The sequence below is a fragment of the Callorhinus ursinus genome, unplaced genomic scaffold, assembly GCF_003265705.2.
Source record: "Callorhinus ursinus isolate GAN/ISIS: 27379988/994484 unplaced genomic scaffold, GSC_fseal_2.0 scaffold63, whole genome shotgun sequence".
Taxonomy (NCBI): Eukaryota; Metazoa; Chordata; class Mammalia; order Carnivora; family Otariidae; genus Callorhinus; species Callorhinus ursinus.
This window is the reverse complement of record NW_027397125.1, coordinates 5,669,696-5,690,413: the sequence shown is the minus strand read 5'-3', so window position 1 is coordinate 5,690,413 and position 20,718 is coordinate 5,669,696. Positions and strand designations below refer to the sequence as shown.

The 20,718-nt window shown below is 40.9% G+C and overlaps 1 protein-coding gene across 2 annotated transcripts in view; it reads left to right on the top strand.

Moving 5' to 3' along the window:
• PLXDC2 (plexin domain containing 2) overlaps positions 1 to 10,364 on the top strand; it is a 477,133-nt gene extending 466,769 nt beyond the window's left edge. For both annotated transcript variants that reach the window (XM_073885626.1, XM_025891922.2), the window contains one exon: positions 534 to 10,364. In XM_073885626.1, coding sequence (XP_073741727.1) covers positions 534 to 650 — 117 coding nt within the window. In that variant the 3' untranslated portion in view covers positions 651 to 10,364. The remainder of the gene's footprint in view (positions 1 to 533) is intronic.
• Positions 10,365 to 20,718: the final 10,354 nt, after the last annotated feature.

Below are 20,718 nucleotides of genomic sequence, written 5' to 3'. Positions count from 1 at the left end.
ATTTTTTCCAAGTTAGACACTTATAGAATCTTTTAGACAAAAGTATGCAGAAGGCATAAACTGTGACTTTGAGAAGCTCTCACTCCCACGGGGCCACTATGGCAAATGGACTATCTCCCTGAGAGGTGCTAATAATGCCATAATAAAGATGCAAGGATGGGGCTTTGAGCATGTGTAATTCCAACTGTGGTGGTAATGTGAGATAATGTCTTACTAAATTTAACTCAGAAGTTACTCTAAAATAGTTGGCAAATACTGGGGCCCCTGGTTAGCTCAGTGGGTTGGGTGTTGAACTCTTGGTTTTGGCTCAGATCGTGATCTCAGGGTTGTGGGATCCAGCCCCATGTCGGGCTCCGCACTCAGCAAGGAGTCAGCTTGAGGATTTTCTCTCCCTCTCCCTCTGCCCCCACCCCCCCGCCCTCTCCCCGCCGCTGACACGCTCTCTCTCCCAAACGAGTAGATGAAGGGAGATATGTTTTTTAATGATATGACCATCACTCTGGTATTCATTATTTTTGCATTTTCTGTTTCAGAGACGCCCAAGCAGATGGCCTGCAATGAAGTTTCGAAGAGGCTCTGGTCATCCTGCCTATGCCGAAGTTGAACCAGTTGGAGAGAAAGAAGGTTTCATTGTATCAGAGCAGTGCTAAAATTTCTAGGACAGAACAGCACCAGTGCTGGCTTACAGGTGTTAAGACTAAAAATTTGCCTATACCTTTAAGACACACACACACAAACACACACACACACGCACACACACGAAGGAGCCCTAAGCTGCTGTAGCCTGAAGGAGATGAGATTTCTGGACAAGCCCAGCACTGGAAGGGTAAAAGAAAAACTAAAACTCATCCAAGGTACCACTGACCATTGAACATAGAATTCCCTAGTGGAATACCATTTTATAGTTCACTCAGAACATCTCCTGTGGACTTATCAGAAGTATGACAAGATGACAGTGCTATTGGCTTAGGTGCAGGGTTGCAAAGGGATAGAGAACAAACAATAATAATAAAGCTTTAGTTCATGAGGGATCTACGCCTTTGGTTCAAATATTCTTCTCTGATGTCTCAAAGATAACTGTGTTCCAAAGCCTGAACCTTTTCTCTCAAAAGAACAATGATGAATGTTTCAAGATTGCTAAGGAAAACAGCTCATGCAGGAGCAAAAAACAAACCTAAAATAAGAGGGTTTTCTCTCTTTCCACCAGACATGTGGCAAAAGGATTTTGTTTTTCTGGTCTAGATCCACTTGTTCTGACAAGTTCATTATCCTACAGAATAATCTTTTATCTGTGCCTCCTTCTCCCTTGTTAATGAGTGTCCTTCCTATGGGCTGTGGCAGAATTACCACACTCTTGGCTAAGGATTAGGAGAGAGGGAGAGGCAAAGGAGATTTTCAGTTCTCTTGCCTCAGATAAAACAGTTCATTTTTTTTTTTTAAGATACATTGCCTCCGTTTTCCCAACTATGAAATCCTATGAAGCCACAGTTGCTCTTGGCTGAAGGAAACAATACAAAGAGTCCCTTAATCGTTTTTGAGGCAAAAACATTAAGGGAGTCTAAACATATGTGGGGGGAGGGTTTTGGGGTTTTTTTTTTTTCCTTTTTACTTTGTGCTATTTCAGTACTTAAGGCCCATGTCATTGTCAATTCCTGTCTAAGAAGCCATTCAAGTCAGCATATCCCTGGTGATAAAAAAGGATGAAAGAACCCTGCTGAATCATACAGTAATTTTCTTTAAAGCACATAGTAGTTACATAAATATATATATAAATATATTTTTGTTTATAACTAACACAAGGCAGGCTCTTGTGACTCAAAGAGTGCATTTGTCATCAAGACAAAACAAATGCGAGATGCATTACTGCATACTTCCATAGAGTTGTAAAATAATCCTTAATATTAGAATATTTTTATGTCCCTTAGCAAAAGTGGTTCAATCAGTTGCAGTGCCGATCATTTTCCTGCCTATTTGAGCCACTCTTTCATTCCTATCAACCCCTTCCCTCCCTGGCTAAAGAAAGCAGATGCAAAATGCTCCTTAGATGGATCTGTCATTTTGCCTTGTAATTGCCATCCAGATTTCGAAACTTCTCCACAAATGAGGAAAGGAAAGGCATGGCTTGAGGAGGAAAGTGGTTAATACGTATACCGAGCTCCCAACGTTCAAATTCAGGTCCTGTGTGTACAAGTTCATCAACATCTCAACCCATGAAACTGACATCCTGTGCCCAGATGCTGTAGATTCTCCTAGGGCACAGTGTCCAACATTTGCAGATTCAGGTATCAGGAAGCAGAGATGTCTTATAAGCAGCACTTTACTAACAGCTTAGCATCTGTACAGTGTCTGCATCGAACATCAGTCGACTAACAGAGTATCCTGTGTTATCTTCACAGTTGTCTGATGTAAACTAGTACCGTCTTCAATCACGTATATTTTGCTTTACATTTTTAAATACCTGATGAGGTTAGTAATTTTTTCCTAACCTACTTAGTTAATAATTGAAAAAAAAAAAAACCTGACAAGCAAGGCAATTGAAGGATGTGATGACAATCTCTCTGCTGTATCTGCATTCAGTTTATATGAAATATCCCAACTTATTTCTTGTGGAGTAGGTTTCGTCAGATTAGCAATAACCAAATGACTTGCCAATGTAACTGGTGCAACTGGTATTCTACAAAGACATAAGGAACACATAGACGATTCCTTTTAGGATAAGATGACGCTTCTCCCACTAGCTTTTGTGATAGGTGTGGCTTCCAGTAGCAGTTGATTGACAGTTATATAAATCTCGTGTATATATCCAACTCCTTACACAGTTCTTTGAAGTCGTAATGTTGTCTTTCTTCCCTTCAGAGCTCATATTCCACTTTCTATTAAAAGAATTGACAATTCTGGAAACAAACGAACAAGACATAAAACTGAATTGTTCAATGAACTAAAGCACCTAGTAATAGGGAAAACTTTTTGGAAGTGTGAGAACACTTCCTAACAAAAGTAGGAGTTAGAGGTGCTGAAAAGTTTCTGCTGTATATGAATCTTTTAGTGGTAAGGAGAAAGGCTGGCTAATCCCTTTTTTTCATGAAATTTTTATTCTATTTTATATTTCTGGTTTGTTCCTGGTGCCCATTTACTGCAAAGGAAGAGCAAACGTACACCATGTTTCTAGAAATTCAGAATGGACATTGATGCTTTGGACTTTACATACATTATATATTAGAAGGGGTGCATCTGTACATTACTTAAATACTATGAACACAGTAGAGAGAGAATAACAATTTTAAAAAATTAAGAACAGCCAAGAAACACATACAGACTTCTGAAGAAATCTGATAAATGGTGCTACAGAGGAAATAATATTTGGTATTAGGTAAAGGTATAAATGTCAAGAAAAATGTCCTAAGCCAACCAGATGGCACTGACCACAATGTTGGTTGTTTATGAAGTGTTTAGACTTTAAGATACACTAACAAACAGAAAACTAAAGATCAATAATAAAGTACAGTTTACTCCCACTATTATTTTAGTTTGAGATACCTAGAGCATTTGCTGATCTCTCTCACATGGAGCTTCTAGAGTTGTTCTGTCCAGTATCCTATCCACTAGCCAAATGTGGCTATTTAAATTTAAATTAATTAAAATTAAATTTTAAAAAACCCTCAGTTCTTCAATCACTAGGCACATTTTGAATGCTCGATAGCCACATGTGGCTTGTTGGCTTCCATATTGGACAACACAGAACATTGCCATCACTGCAGAAAATTCTGTTACACAGTGCTGTAGAGTAGAGGTCTTTTTCTTTTAATTCCCTCTCCTTGAATAAAAAGGAGAAGGAAGAAAAAAAGAAGATTTGGTAGTTCTTGGGCATATTTAAGTGTTTTTGATCTCAGAGAGGCAGCATGCTATAATGAAAAGAATACCGGCTGACACAGCTTTGAGTCTCCACTATGTTATCTTGGGAAAATCACTTTAACTTCCATAAGTCTCAATTTACAGTTTTGGAAAATAAAAATATTTTTGTTCTCTCTTCGTTGTAAGGTTATTATTATGCAGATTGACTAAATGTACAGATGTACAGGCTTTTAAAACCTTACATCAATGTAACCCATATAAAGCACAGCCTTGGTCCAGTCTCAGCACAAATTTGCATTCAGATGAAGAAAAGTCCACCAATCCTAAAAGCATTCAAAGACAATCAAATCGATAAAAAATTTTCTTAAGAAAAGGCCAAAGGAAAAATTGCTCAATTTTTCCCCATCTTAATATTTTCTCTTAGTATTTCCCATCTGTCATGTCTCTCCCAACTTTGACTCCTCCACCATGACAGAGTCCCTATGTGTATGCTGAAATTAGTTCAATTCCTTATTATGTAGAGTCACTGAGTCTCTCTAGTTTCTTGTGATTTCCCAGTTTACTCTTCGCAGCAAAGGGAGGCCCAGGGGCTGAGCAGCAGGCTTCTCTTTAGAAGGAAATACCTCAAGCATAAATAATTTCAAATATTTATTTTATCCCTGTGACACAAATATAAGGGGCTGCCTTATTAAAATATAAAAATACATGGAACTCAATTTCTGAACGGTAAAAACTTGCAAATGCAAATAAGAAGATGACTATTCTTTTAAATTATACTAATATGCAGATAATATATATTCTGATTAGTATAATTTATTAGTTTCTGGGGCCAAAAGTTCTTACATTACTACCTGTCCTGAAGGAGTGTCATCTTGGTTATGTCCTCTAGTGTCTGTTGCCCATTTGAGAAAAAGTTTTGCTAGAATCCATGCCTTGATTCAAGAAACTTTCCTTCCATGATAAGAAATTAATATTTAAATAAGACTAAGAAATCAATCCTGTTGTTATGGTTTCTTCCTCCTGTGAAATGTTATTTTTCTTGGTATTTCTTCAGGCATTTTTCAAATACTTTATTGCAATGAGCTTTACTAACTCCCAAAGGTTGCTCTAGCTCTTACTTTCCCATCCCACACCATGTTTTGGCGTCAGCATTCATATGCCAGAATCATGGCAGGTCATCTAACCCAAGCTCTTCATTTTACAGATCAGAAAATTGACTCCCGGAAAGATATGGTAATTTTCCCAGTGTCAGAATTGGGTCTTGAACTTAAAACTCCCAACTGGTAATTTCTGTTACCATTTTTCTTGCCTGCACCCCTTCATCAGCAGTTAAGGCCAACCCCAACCAAGCAGCTTAGAAGGCACAGTCCATCTGAAGGCTAAGTTTATCTGTACTATTGACTCTTCTTATAATATAGAACTTTGGACCGGTCTTCTTCTATATGTTCATAAGAATAGTACCATCTTCATGACAACCAGTGATTTCAAGTTCTAGCCATTACAGTGTCTTTATTTGGTTTTGCACGCCCCTCCCACCCCTACCTGGTGCCATCTGTCAGCAACACTATTTTTAGTCATTTAAAATTGTTCTACCTTTGTTTCATTTCTTCCCAAATATATCTGAAAACTAAGAATCTTCATAGCTTATTTTCTTACAACATATATAATCACAAGTTTTATTTGCTTTTGAAACCACTTGAACATTTTTGCCCCAGGAAGGTTTTTTGGGCAAATATTATGAGGTCTGTGGCATTACCTATTACCTTGTGTTTATAAAGCACTTTACATTTCGTGGAGCACTTTGACTCATCCCTTTATTTGTTCACTCATTCGGCCACTCAGTTTACTTAAATATTTATTGAGCACCTACTGGAACCAAGTTCCTGTGCTGGATCTGTGGTATATAGTGATAAATACAAATAGAGATCACGCAGGTCGACTGATAATTGTGATATGATGGAATCCTCAGGCACAACTTTGCAAAGAGGTCGGATCAATATTATTCTATCCAATTTCCAATTCCAATTTTCTATTATACTTAGAGAATTATCAAGTATTTGCCTAAAGAATGTTTCAGAAATACAATACATCATTGCACATCGGTGCTGTTTGCTCTATTTTAAATGGTTTGTAAATTTCATTCATGGGAACAAAAGTGACTCATCCAAAGTTGTCCCAGACCCAGAGGGACTTTCCAGGTCACTTGGACTTTTTCTGACTAGATGTAACAGTTCACTTTCTTGTACCAATATTTTCTGAACGTTCAGCATCATAGTTTTAAGGTATTCCAGAAACACCAGTGTATCAAAGAAGCATTTGCACTTTAGGTGTGTGGTTGTTATGTCACTTATTAGACTGCCTCAGGCTTTCTCAACCCTGGCACTGTTGACATTTGGGGTCCCCGAATTCTTTGTCAGAGGGTGGGGTGGAAATAGTCCCGTGCGTTGTAGGGCATATATGGCGGCTTCCATTGACTTTATGCCAGTGGTGTTCACACACACACACATACACACACACACACACACACACAGACTGTGACAACTAAAGATGTCTCCAAACATTGCCAAATGTCCACGGATTGGGATTGGGAAAACTACCGGATTATCTAACTAGCAAAATATATCAGAAGAAAAAAAGAAATGTTTCTCTTTCCCTTAAGCTTTATGATAGATAGGGGTTTTTGGTTTTTATTTACAATAAGACTTGGGATCATAAACTCTCTGAATTAGAAGGGACTGTAAAAAGTCACTAGTTCAGTTACAACCCACCATCATCCTTATCTATTTCCCCATCTCTCAGTTTTACAAATTTATTGGGAGAAGATCAGAAGATTGATTATCTCCAGAAACTTGGAAATTGGCTGTTTCCTAGTGAGAGATAAGTCTGTTCGGTAATTGTGCTTTGCTGCTAGAATTGTAGCTGTTGTGATGTTAGCTTCAGTGTGGAGACTTGGGGTCATACAACTTCGGTATCGCAGACTCTGCCCTGAGGAGTTTTCTTCTGGTCGTTTGACACTTTTACAAATCTTGGTCCTTCATCTTTGCCTTCAAAATATGCATGGAAGTTGAAGTTTGGTACATCTAATTTTAAGTATATCTGGATGAGCTTTCTATTTCTTATATTCTGTTATTTTTATTTCTATATCTGATTTTTTATTGCCCTTCTAGAGAAAAAATTGACTGTCTCAAGAAACTGAGAATTGGAAATTTCCGAGTCGGGATATTTAATCTGTCAAGCCAAAGTTCCTAATGATTTGATGTGCCTTGGGTCAGTTTTCCCACTGGGTCAGTGACTTCCTGTGGGTAACTGTGAATCAAGTCAGTCATACTTGTGTCTACGCCGCACCAGTTGGAAAACATGGTGGAGTTTTACAAAGACAACCCCTCAAGAATATTCCTAGAAATAACAACAAACGCCCAGCTGGAATATCAGGCCTCCCCTTGATTCCTTTGCTAACACACCAACCCAGACTTTGCGAGCATTCATAACCATTTACTACAAATTGCTACTGTGGTGACACAATTGAAAACCTTGATTACAAAGCCCAAGGCTATAGAATATTGAGGCGCTCACACACAGAGTGAGCTCTCACAAGATAATCCTAGAAACCAGAAATCTTCAGCTGAGGAGACCCTCAAGTATATCTCCTCTACCACAGTCCATCGGACAGTTTGATGTTACATAACATTTTGATTAAGCTGATCTTCTAATTTCAGCTGAAATTGGAATGCATCTGCCTGTTACCTGACATAAGTTTTAAACCATCCACTGCCCACCACTCTCACGGTGATGATTGCAAAGAAGTAAGATGGTAATTTTTGTAAGATGGTAATTATCCAAGTAAAATCACATAATTTCTTGAATCACTTCTCCCTGACACATTTATGAAGTACATCATCATTGGCTTCTCAATAGCACATTTATTATGAATGACCAAATTATGTCTAGAGAAATAGATGCTCAAAACTTGTTATTATAAGTGAATTTCCAGATCATTGTTGACTAAGAGATTCTGTGACTTTAAATCCAGAATAAAAGGTTGGGTGGGGGGGGTGGAAATAATTTAAATCATATGCTGCTCCTCATCTTTTTCTATTTTCTAAAATTTACTAACATTTGAGAATTACTAAAAAAATCTAATGGAATAAAGCAAAAAAATTTTAAGTTGGCAGATAGTGATATATTTATTTTGATTCTGGTTGAAAATCTCAGTGACTTCTCTCATTCCCACTGGCGTGTTATTTCTTTTTAAAAGAATCTCTCTTTTCCCTAGCATTACAAAAACTATAGATTCATGACCAAAATGTTACTTACTGATCATGCAGCTATAAACCTTTGTGCCTGTTGCATAGATACATAGTATGAAACTCATTTTAGAGGTTTGCTATGTGGGGAGAGGTATAAACATAAGAGTGAGTGGGTGGGTACGATTCATGGAAAAATTGAAATATGCTATTGAGCAGAATTTTCATCTTCTTCAGAGCAATGTACAGATCAATAGGAGATGAAGATCAGCTCAAAATTAGGTCATTCAGACATTCAGACACAGATCCTGCAAGTTATCCTAGGAAACAGGTGATATACAGAAAGTCAAGGATGTCCCCAATTAATTTAAAACTCAACCATCATCCACCTGTACTTCTCCTATGGCACAATCCTACAATCATGAAGGCCCAAGAGGGGCCTTCCTGCTCCAGGAAATTGGGTTCCTTATGGTCAAGTAAGGACCAAAAAGAGGCTTTTCCATTTATCTCCTTCTGACTTACAAGGCATGTGCTTTGGTCCCTTTGTGCCAGAGACCATGAGACAGCCAACCACACAGAGGAAATAAAATACAATAAAGAGAAAATAAATTTTCCTGAGGAAATGAGAAAAAAGGGTACTTTCAACTGTGGACCCATAGCTGAATCTCTGTGAAGTTTGACCATCTCGGGGCCTGATTCATATACTATTATCTAGACACGTGGTCAAGTCCAAGCAACCATTTTTAAGGTGGTTTGAACAAAAACATGCCCAGATTGTCATATTTATAGCAGAGAAATAAAAACCCAAATTCAGAGTCCTCCACCAGGCTACTCGGAAAAATACCATCAAAGTGAAGTCACAGCTTTCCTTGCTGAGACCTGTTAAAATCATTTTAGGGAAATTAATTAATGTTCTTTAGACACATTTGGTGTACATTATAGCGAAGTCTCAGAGCCCTCGCTGAGAAGGGGAAAGTCTTTTCATAGGCTGATCAAAACAAATCTCTCATTTGCTTCATTTGAGGCATTTGGGCCCTGCCTGGGAAGTACATTATTTTCAGGGGGAAAAAAGAGACAGCCTTTTTTGCATGCCATCTGGGATCATGGGGACTTCCAACGCCGGGAATTTACTACTGTTTCTGGTAATTCTGCCTGTAGTCCTCTGCAATGTCCCAAGTGTGAAAAGAGAAGTTGGGCACCCGCGGGGCTGTCTGTGTTTTATGCCAGTTGCACCAGCACACAGAATATTTGTATGCATTTCAAAGTGGGTATAATTGTACCCTTTGTCAGAATCACAAAGCTCACTGCAGTGTTCCTGAAAGAGAACACTGGGGGGAAAATCTGACCCTCTAAACCCAGTCAACCCCGCACAAAAGGAACGATTGTGTGGGTGAGCACAGCACATTGCAACTTTGTTTCTCACTGTTTTTCCAAAGCCCTGTACTCACATCGAGGATGTGTCTTTCAGGTGAAGATTAATTTTGCAGAGGTTTTCCAAAATTTAGCTTTAATCCAGGGTTTGGAAAACTGAGCACTTTAAATTTACTCCAGTCTCTGGGCATCATTCCTATTTCCTCTGCCTTGTCAGTGAGACATTCTGAGCCCTACATTCTTCCATGATCAAATAACCTACACATACTTCATGATGACCTCATGCTTGACGTACCTGAACCTGCAAATATAAGAATGATTGTACATGAATTTGCACTATTGGTGTCTAATAACAGATGAGGGGTAACCTTTACTGAAACCAATGGTTTAAATTCAAGAATTCAGATGCTATGTACTTCTGCAAGCTTCCTGATTATTTTCACTGTAAGATGAATTATCTAAGTTTGAATGTATTTCCTTAGAGTTCATTCATTTGCCATCTCTTTTACCTGGGGATCGTTATGATTGCAATAAGTCATTAAAGTTTTCCTCACACAGCTACTTAAAGTTTTTCTGCAACTCTGGCTCTGCTTACAGTACGTGGGAAATCTTCATTTTTTTTTTTCCTAGTAAAAATGTGGTAAGAAAGCCAGTGTATCGACTGCCATGGTGACACAGTTCATCTTAAAAGGTCTGGAAGCTGGTGGTGACCAAATGTTATCTGTGTTGTCTCTGCTGATTGCTATTTTCAGAATTAAATCCTGTTTTTCACTTCCGGTTGGAGTCAACGAATTGGGGATTGAAGAAGGGGGGAAGGGAAGAGTTTGTGTAATACCGCTGTCATATTTGACTACATATTAAAAACAATAAATGATCGTTTTGTTTTAATTTCTTAAATACTTTTATCCTGGTCTTTCAACGTACTTCTGTTTCCTTCCCACTGTTAGTTTTGAAACATTTTACTTATTACGGAAGAAAATCATGCAGCGTGCAGAGCCACGGGCTAACGACATGGTAGAAAACCCTTTTGCTTCTAAACCTGTCCGATATACCAGCTAGAGCAAGCTGGAGAAAAGGAAGGACCTAGAATGTCACAGTGTGCAGCTGGGTGGAGGCTTGGTTCCTGCCCCCAACCCTCAAAGCACAGAGGCCCTGGTTGAGTTCTAGATCAGGGGATCAGGCAGGTGGGGCTTAGCTGCCAGTTGAACTCTTAGTACTAGAATCAGTCAAGGTGCTTCCATTCAGCTCTTGCTTTCGTCGCTAGTATTCCAATCCCCTTGTTCCAAACTGGAAATGATGGTACCTTTTTCACCAGGGGCTTTGGGATGTGTCCCTCAGCTAATGTATGTACAACATCTGAAGAGAAATGTTCTGAATTCCAAAGATCCTCTCCCTGTTTCCTTATCCACCACTCCTGAACCATCCTTTGCACAATCCCGGGGATGCACCAGCCTGAACCCAGGGCCAGGAAGCAAATGCTGGAAGCTGCGGTGGGGGATCCCAGTCAGTGGCATTTCTCAAGCCACTCTATGGCTTGATTTTTCAAGTCTTACCTCTGGATGGATCTTTTGGACTGTACTGATGAAGCTTTGATAACATGGAGTAATTCAGAACTGCAGTTTTAAATGGTGTGAATTGTCCATAGGATGCCAAAAGGGAAAAATTATTCATGCAAATCATGCAACTTGCCCTAGCAGGAGAAAAACATCTAAGCCAGTGTTTATGTGTGCCATTTCCTTAAATAAAAAGTGAAAATGTTAAAGGAAAAAATGCTCATGACAATCACACAGCTTTTAAATTAGCTGTAGATGTATATATCTCTTATAACTTTGGAGAGCAAGGTGTTCTCCTCACAGATCCCTATTCCAAACCACTCTTTTCAGAACCCGAGCCTTCTAACAGGCAGTTGAGAAATACTCCCCCTCAGTTGATCTTAACAAATGTTTGTTAATGTCTAATCTGTGCTACACAGTGTGCTTGATTCCAGAGCTACCAAAACAAAACAAAACAAAACAAAATAATGTCCCTGCTTTCAATTAGCCCACAGCCTAGTGGAGGAGGCAAACATTTAAACAAATATGGCAAATCAAGTATTATAGGTCCCCAGATAGAACTCTTTATGTGGTACACTGCAGTCCCAGAGGGGGGAGAGTTCATTATGGATGAAAGAGGTCAGGAGAGCTTCCATAGAGCAAGTGACATCTGAACTTGGTCTGGAAAATGGAGTAGGCTTTCACCAGGGCACAGCATGAGGATACCAGGGAGAGGGTGGCTGTGAGCAAACGGCCGGGCCGGGGCAGGGAAGAGGCTGGGGAGAAGGGAGAGGCCAGAGCATTAAAGCCCTCAATGACGTCCTTAGGACCTCACAGTGTATCTTCAAAGCAATAGGTGCACTTGAAAGTTTTGAGGTAGAGGAGCCATATAATCCCACTCTTCTAGAAAGATCACCCCAAAGGCGAAGTGATGGGTGAATTGCCCCGGGAGAAAGCAGAGAGACCATTCTGGAAACAACTGCTTAGGTCTGGCAACTGTTCCATGACTACAGTTCTTTCTCCCAGATCTCAGCCTCCATGCCTTTGGTCCTCTCCCAAGCCCATCAGCAAGTGTGAAATGCCCGCCTCCCCTGCAGCCAACCCCTTCCAGCAAATTATACATTCCCGTTCTGTTTCCCAAGGAAATAGCACAGCACAATCTGATACGCTTTCACGTGCAATCAGCGGGACCTCCCTGGTTGTACCCAACTCTTTCAACAACAAGAACACCTTTCTCCATCTTCTAAAAGTCCCAGGAAACCCAGACAACCAAGACTGCCCGAGGTAGAGGTTAAATTTCCTCGGTGATGAGGATAACATGGGAAAAGACAGATATCGTCAATTTCCTTATGGTCAAGATAGACTTAAGTATTAATTAAAGTAGTTGAGGTTTGAATTTAAGGTGCTGTCCCTGAAATAAATGAGCAAATGACTTTTTTTAAGATTTATTTATTTATTTGAGATAGAGCATGATGGGGGAGGGGCAAAGGGAGAGGGAGAGAGAATCTCAAGCAGACTCTGCACTGAGTGCAGAGCCCAATGTGGGGCTCGATCTCACGACCCCAAGATCATGACAAGAGTCAGATGTTTAACTGACTGAACCACTCAGGCGCCTCCAAATGATTTTTTTAACATTAATAGTTAACCCATGGAGTTGTCCTTAGAATTAATGAATTAGTAAATGTCGGTCAGGACTATCTGTGGTTATTAGAAAGCTCAGCAAATCCAAATTACAGAAAGGAATTGGAAAGATCGATTGATTTCAGAGGCCAGTGGGGATCTGAGGCATGACAAAGCTTCCAGCATGGTTATAGTCAAATGTCAGGGAAGAGCAGAACTAGATCTCAGACCCAGTGGGGAAGCAATAAGTCAATAAGATTGACCGACACTAAAGACAAAGCCTCAGAGATTTGAAGCAGTCCACAGCAAGATGATTTCAATGCAAACTGCCTCTGCATAATTTGAGAGTCCATGAAGTATTTCAGAGCTCTCCAAGGAAGCAGATAAATACCTGATTTAGTCTTCGGGGAAACTATGAAGATGTCCGTCATAAAGGATGTTCTGCATTTAGAGACATTGGCTTTCCAGCTTAAGTGTGTTCTAATTACAGGAGAGAGGAGCTTGGGCCTTGGAGATGTAAGGAGCTGGTGGAACAGAAGCCAACAGTTTTGGGATACTCCCATATGCCTCCCGTTTACAGGCGGCCACATTTCACACACCCACCGTACTACCCGCGGCTTAGCACGAATACAAGAAGGTCAGATGAGAGTGCAGGGTAGAGAAAAGATAGAATTTCTGACTGGAAACCATTGCCTTAGCTGGTTCTGATTTCCTCGATCCAGACATTCAGAAATGTCATCTACACTTCTTCTTCAAGTCTAAATGAAGGGCCATTATGGTTTTTGGAAATTTCAAAAACATGTCCAAGAGAGAAAACCAATGAGAATCCCGTAGAGTTTGCAAATCTAGGCCTTGTCGGCACCCCACCCCACCCCCAGGAATGGGTTTATTCTTTTCCACCAGTTGTTATTACTTTAAAGTCACAGGAAATGTGCTTGGCCTCCCAGAGTAAATACTTCACAAAGGCCAGCATCTCTTGATAAATGTTAATTGACCCCTTTTTAATACGCATTGCTCTTAATAGCTGCAACAAACTTTACTTGCAGCCTTTGAACTTCTACCAGATATTCTCCTGACATTTTTCCTGGTGAACTTTTGGAGTTGCAGAATAACATTGGGCTTTTTCTCCCTGGATTTCTTTTTACAATTGCAATTTAGATTTCCTTCCAAAAGGATTCAATGTGGTGCAAGCCTTGGTAGAAGGTGAAGCGAATATCTCCTGCTGCATTTTGGCTGTAAGCCTAGAGGATGGGATGCATAAATTATTTTAAATGCCATAGAACCAGGATGCCTGGGTGGCTCAGTTGTTAAGCGTCTGCCTTCAGCTCGGTTCATGATCCCAGGGTCCTGGGATCGAGCCCCGCATCGGGCTCCCTGCTCCACGGGGGACCTGCTTCTCCCTCTCCCACTCCCCCTGCTTGTGTTCCCTCTCTCTCTCTGTGTCTCTCTCTGTCAAATAAATAAATAAAATCTTTAAATAAATAAATAAATGCCATAGAACCTTGCATCTTATTTCTTTCTCTAATGTTTTAAATCCGCATCAGGATGCCTTGAAGCAAGATGCTGAACATGCAACAGCACATCTCCAGAAAGACAAATGGCGACTTGCAAAAAGGGAACCATCCCTTTCATAAAATGGTGTCCTTTGGAATTTAATTAGATGTCGTTTTCTTGAAGAAAGGTATGTTACTTGAACAAAACCAGCTTTCTGCGGGTTAAACAGTAGTTAAGGGGAAGAAGAAAGGAGCACAGCTGTTGGAACAGTAAGAACAAGAGCTTGGATATGGCAGGAGACTCCCCAGCGGACCATACACAGTAAACTGGCAGAGAGGATGCGCGTGGAGGGAGAGGGGCAGCCACGTGGACTTTCCTGTGTTTTACTTTATGTCCTGATATGAAGCTTTATTGAGGCCCTGGGGTGGGAGTTCACTTACTTCAGACAGACTGCTGCGGTCAGTTTGATTTCCTTGACATAAAACCACAACTGATAAGTGACCTGACAGTCATGGCTCAGAAGCATGAAAACATTCAGTCCCCGCTAAGACAGGAAGGAAGGTCCAGTGGTGATTGCTTTTTGAAACCCTTCTCATAAATGTCAAACCAGGGTCCCCATATCATCAAGAGCTCACTGAGGAGCATCTGCTCTTGGGTTTACATATGTCAGTTTCCTGAGACAAGTCTTTTCTCTGTGCCAATAATATGAGATCTCAGGTCCGCGGATACCTGTCCACGTAAGCAATTAAGGGGACAAGCTCTGTGACATCACACAACTGACCTCTCGGGGCCAGATTTCTTCATCTATAAAGGGAAGATTAAAATAGTACTGACTTCCTAAGATTATTGTAACAAATAAATGACCTAAAATATTTTCCTTTGTGTTATGCCATAACACTCAACAAAACTTAGTTATCATTGTTGCTTATGAAAGATGCATTGATTTTTGTCCCCCAAAATGCTGCCTTAGTCCTTAAGGAGATAAATATAAGACAAAAAAAAAAAAAGTAGAGAGGAACAATTACCTGGGAAAAAAGACTGGGAAATAAGCCTTTCAAACTAGAAATTGCACAGGAGGGAAACTACTTGCCTTGGAGTCGTCTGACTCATGCTCCCTGAAAGTCTCATTTCTCCCCACATCTAGGACAGTCTCTTCAGTTCCCCGTTCCAAGAGACTTACCAGAGGGAAAAGGAGGGAGCTTTCAATCTGAGTGAGGAAAAATAAAATATTAAATAGCAAAATACAATGATAAGCCTAGAGGAAGACCATTTGGCTATAGCGTTTAAAAAGTCACCTGCCTTTTAAAAAATGTATTCATTTGGTTATTTACAATTTTACAGAAAAATCAGGACCTCTGAGTGTTATTCAAAGAACTATTTTTATATGTCTGCTTCTAAGCAAAATGAGGAACATATTTCTAACATATCTCAAGGTAGTTTCAAATATAATTCATAAGATGTAACACGTTTTAAGCTTGTGCAAACCTGCTTTATACTGATAGACTAAGGCACAGATTCCAGCCCCTGTTTCTACCCACAGAACACCAAATGTGTGGTTGGTTGGCTTGTTTCCCACACCAACCAATTCTCCAACTTTCTGGACACCAGCTGAGTGTCCTATAATTCAACTCAGTCCTGACACTAACTGCCTGGAGTTAGTGCAGACCCCAAAGGTTAAGGGTTCAGTCCCACCGGGACTGAACACCAATAGAAAATCCTGAACCACCCATACTTCTGAAAGACCAACTATAAATCAGGGATTCCTACGACCCTCTCCTTGGGTTCGATAATTTGCTAGAGTGGTCCCAGAACTCAGGGAAAGCGGACTACTTACTATTACCAGTTTATCATGAAGGATACATCTCAGAAATAGCCAGTGGAAGAGATGCATAGGGTAAGGTATGGGGCTTCCACTTCCTCTCTGGGTACACCACCCTCCCAAGCATTTTGAAGTGCTCACTAACCTAGCAGCTCCCAAACCCCATTGTTTAGGTGTTCTCATGGAGATTCCATTACAATAGTCACCATGGATTAAATCATTGGCCATTGGAGATTAACTTAATTTCCAGCCCCTCTGCCCTCCCTGGAGACCAGGGGTGGGGTTGAAAGTTCCAACTTTCTTATCCTGCCTTGGTCTTTCTGGTGACTGGCCCCCATCCCGAAGCTATCAAAGGGTCCACTGAGAGTCTCCTCCTTAGAACAAAAGACACCCCATATCATTCTTATCACTCAGGAAATGCCAAAGGATTTAGGAGCTCGGTGCCAGGAAACCAGGACAAAGACCAAATGTATATTTCTTGTCGTTCTTCTCAGCCCTAGTGAGTCAGAAACCCTTGCCAATCCTCTCTTCCCCCTTCTGCGACAGGAGTCTCCCGCTTGCCACAATAAGAATGTTTCCGCACAAAGATGCCCATTGCTCAGGAAGCTCCTCACAGCAGATGTCTCTGTAATGTGATAGTAGACCCACCCACATTCAACAGCACACCCTCACACTGCAGAACTGGATTTCCATTTGCCGTGTATTTTATTTTGAGGATTTATTCAATGAGTACTTACTGATCACCCCTCCAAGAGCCACGTACTATTTTGTGTGCTGGAAATTCAGCAATGTATTTGTTTTACAAATACTCACATACTATTTTTCTTGTGCCAGGCACCAATCTAAGCACCTTACAAATATTAAATTATTGAATTATCTTATTACCTTAGGCAGGTGCTCTTACTATTCTCATGTGCTAGAGGCTGAAAGTCTATGTCCCCTCAAAAATCATGGGTTGAAACCTAAGTCCCAAATGTCATGGTATTTGAAGGTGGGAATTTAGGAGGTGATTAGGTCATGAGGATGGAGCCCTCATGAATGGGATTAGTGCCTTTATGAAAGAGACCCCAGGGGCACTTGGGTGGCTCAGTTGGTTGAGCGTCAGCCTTCGGCTCAGGTCATGATCCTGGAGTCCCAGGATCGAGTCCCATGTGGGCTCCCTGCTCGGCAGGGAGTCTGCTTCTCCCTCAGCCCTTCACCCCGCTTGTGCTCTCTCATGCTCTCTCTCTCTCTCTCTCAAATAAATAAATAAATAAAATCTTAAAAAAAAAGAGAGAGAGACCCCAGAGAGCTCCCCTGCCCCTCCCACCATGTGCTGACAGAACCAGAAAACAGCCATCTGTGAGCAGGGGAGGAAGGTTCTCACCAGACACCAAATCTGTCAGCACCTTGGTCTAGGACTTCCCAGCCTCCAGAACTGTGAGAAATAAATGTTTGTTTGTAAGCCACCAATCTATAGCAGTTAAGATACCGTGTTACAGAAGAGGAAGCCGAGGGACTTAGTGGGTTGAGCAATCACCCATCAGCAGTCATCCAGCAAGTAAGAGGCAGAGACCAGATGCATCCCTGGGGGCTGTGCTCTGGCCACTACTCTGGGCTGCCTTTGAGACGGAAGAAAGCAACAGAAATCCCTTGCCCTTATGTGTTTACATTCTAGGGGGGCAAGACAGACAATAAAACAATATCTTGATAATCCTCAATGTAAAAAGTTAGAAAATAAATGCTAAGTGGAAAAATACAACCAAGAAAGGAGATCACAGATGTTAGAGAAGTGGATTTCTCACTTTAAGTAGACACTCAGGAAAGGTAACGCTTGAGTCACGACCTGGGAGTATTTCAAAGGGAACAGCAAGTACAAAGGCCACATGGGGGAAACATTCCTGGCACGTTCAAGAAACAGCAAGCATGTCAGAATGGCTTGTGAAGAGTGAGTTAGGCAGAGAGTCAGAGAGAAAAAAGGTCAGAGAGAAAATAAGGCCAGTATGATCCCGAGTGAGAGGTGAAACCAGGGGAGAGTCCCGAGCAGTTGTGCAACAAGAGCTGACCTCCAACAGAAAATTACGTGGCTTCCGATGGGACCAGACAGCAGGTAGATACAGTCGTCCAGGTGAGAGGTAACGTACGTAACTTGGGCTGGGGTGGATGTTCTATGAGATTGAAAGGTTTTGCGATGGGGGACATAGCACAGTGAGGTTTTGATAAAGGGCAGAACTCTATTACTCATACCTGTGAAGGGGAGAAGGCTCCTGGGCAGCGTCACGTGGGGGACTGCAACCAGGGACAAGGTAACAGCTAGCTGGGGCTATAAGAAGGAGCTCATGTGTGACACACAGGGTGGGGTCAGCAAGGTTTCCATGGGGGCCTTCGTGGCTTGGATAGTTTGAATAATTTTGCCGGTTCTGGGGCATAGGGGCTCTTAGCAGTTGTCGGATACCCGCCCCTGAGGCAGTTAGGATGGGTGTGCAGTGGTCCCGAATGGGAGAGCCCATTAAGGGAAGTAGCTGAGTGGGGTGGACTTAATTGGCTGCTTGAGAAAGGAAACAGACCAGACTCTAGCTGGGGCCTCAAAAATGGGTCCGGTGCATTAAGAAGGGGGAAAAAAAAACTATATTACAATGAAGCAATGAAAATGTTGAAAATTGATTGGATCATGGCCACATCTGAAGGGAGAGCCAAGGGCCTGCTAAAGTGTCAGACGTGGAAGGTGAGAGAAAGAAGAGTCAACTACAAGTCCAGGCTTTGGGGCTGAATCTGGAAGAATGGAGTGGCCATTAACGAAGATGAGCAAGACTGAAAAATGAACAAGTTTGTAAAGGAACATTAGAAGCTCAGTGTAGAACATCTTATGTTTGAAATGTCTTTTTTATTTGTGTAAGACATCTAAGTGAAGATGTTGAACAGAAAATGGATTTATGGGTCTGAAGTTCAAAAGAGATGTCTGGAATAGAGATATAAATTTAGGAGTGTCTGACATAAATATTGTATTTAAGGCCATGGCACCAATGAGATCATCCAAAAAGTGAATGTAGATAAAGAAAAAAAAATGTGGCCTAATGACTGGCTCTTGGGACATTCCAACATGAAGCAGTTGAGAAGCTGAAGAAGAACAAACAGTGAAGCGAAGGAAAGAGCAGTGGAGTGGAGTGTGTCGGGAGCCCAGTGAACAAAGTATTTCAGGGATATATAAATGTTCAAAATCACTGGCATTCAAATATGCATATTAAAATGACAATCAGATACTATTTTGACTATTAGACCAGGAAGAAATTTAAAAACAGACACTTCATGATGTCAAAAATGCAGTGAAGTTGTTGTACCAATTTACACTATAATTGGGAAAACAACTGGGTTGGACTTTCAGGAAAGCAATTTAACATTACATAAAAGGAGTTTCTACACAAAGTCTGTATACTTACATTCATCATTGCCTCTTCTAGGAATCCATCCTAAAGAAATAAGCAGACACTTAGACAAAGTTTTATATACACAGATGTTCTCTGCAGGGTTATTTACATTAGTAAAAAAAAATGGGGAAAAATTACATTTTCGACAAGGAAAATTACTCAAAAAATTATGAGCCCAACATAGAGTGGACACTGTGGCCCAGGAAAATGATGATTCAAAAGTACATTTAATGAAATAAGAAAGTCCTAATGATACTGCATTAATTGGAGAGACAAGATAATGTCCTTTTTTGTACCAATAGCAAAACTAATAATTACCATTTCTTGGTTACCTATTGCATACAGGGCACTGTGCTAATAATTTACATACATTGTTTCTAATTCAATAAAGTAGACATCATGAGAAAGTGAAGCCTCAAAAAGTTAATTTACTTGACCATATTCTATTTGATTATATTAACACATTTGGGAACTGACGATATCATGTGCATATTTGAGCACACACGTGTGCACACACACACTGTCACAAACACACTGACACAAAGGGAAATCTGATGACCTATCCTACAATTTCTTTTTTTTTTTTTTAAAGATTTTATTTATTTATTTGACAGAGAGAGACACACAGCGAGAGAGGGAACACAAGCAGGGGGGAGTGGGAGAGGGAGAAGCAGGCTCCCCACCAAGCAAGAGCCCGATGCGGGGCTCGATCCCAGGACCCTGGGACCATGACCTGAGCCGAAGGCAGACGCTTAACCGTCTGAGCCACCCTGGCGCCCCTATCCTACAATTTCTTACCCTCATCTAAGAAGCGTTCGTTACCTACCATGAAGGTAGACCTACCTAGTCGTGAGGTGGACCTCCCTGAGGGTCCCAAGGCTCTGCTCTATAACCAGTGTCAAAAGCATTGAAGGAGGTGCTTCTGTGTATGGCATCACCATGCTCAAAAGGAGAACAGGAAAGCACTGTGGCTCTTCACCTCCACCTCCTCCTAATACACTTAATCCAATCATTAATAACAACCCTGTCACTTTACTGGGTGCATGCTATGTGTCTATTCCTGAGTACATGCTAAGCATAAAATCATATCAAAGCAGAGCCTGCCTCTGGCCTACCGAAGCTTATAGTCTAGATGCAGTTGTTAAACAAATTATTAAATAAATTATCTTATACATAAATATACGACCAAAACAGCGGTAAGAGCTATGAAGGAAAAGTACAAGGTTCTAAACCAGTTATTGGGATTACACCCTAATCTAGAAGTCACGAAGGAAGCAAGCCCCGAAGCCTCTGAGAATTCCGCCAGTGACTCTCAAACATTAGGTGTGCACACGTTGATACCACATTTTCTATGTCAGAAATTAATCAGGGCTCAATGGCAT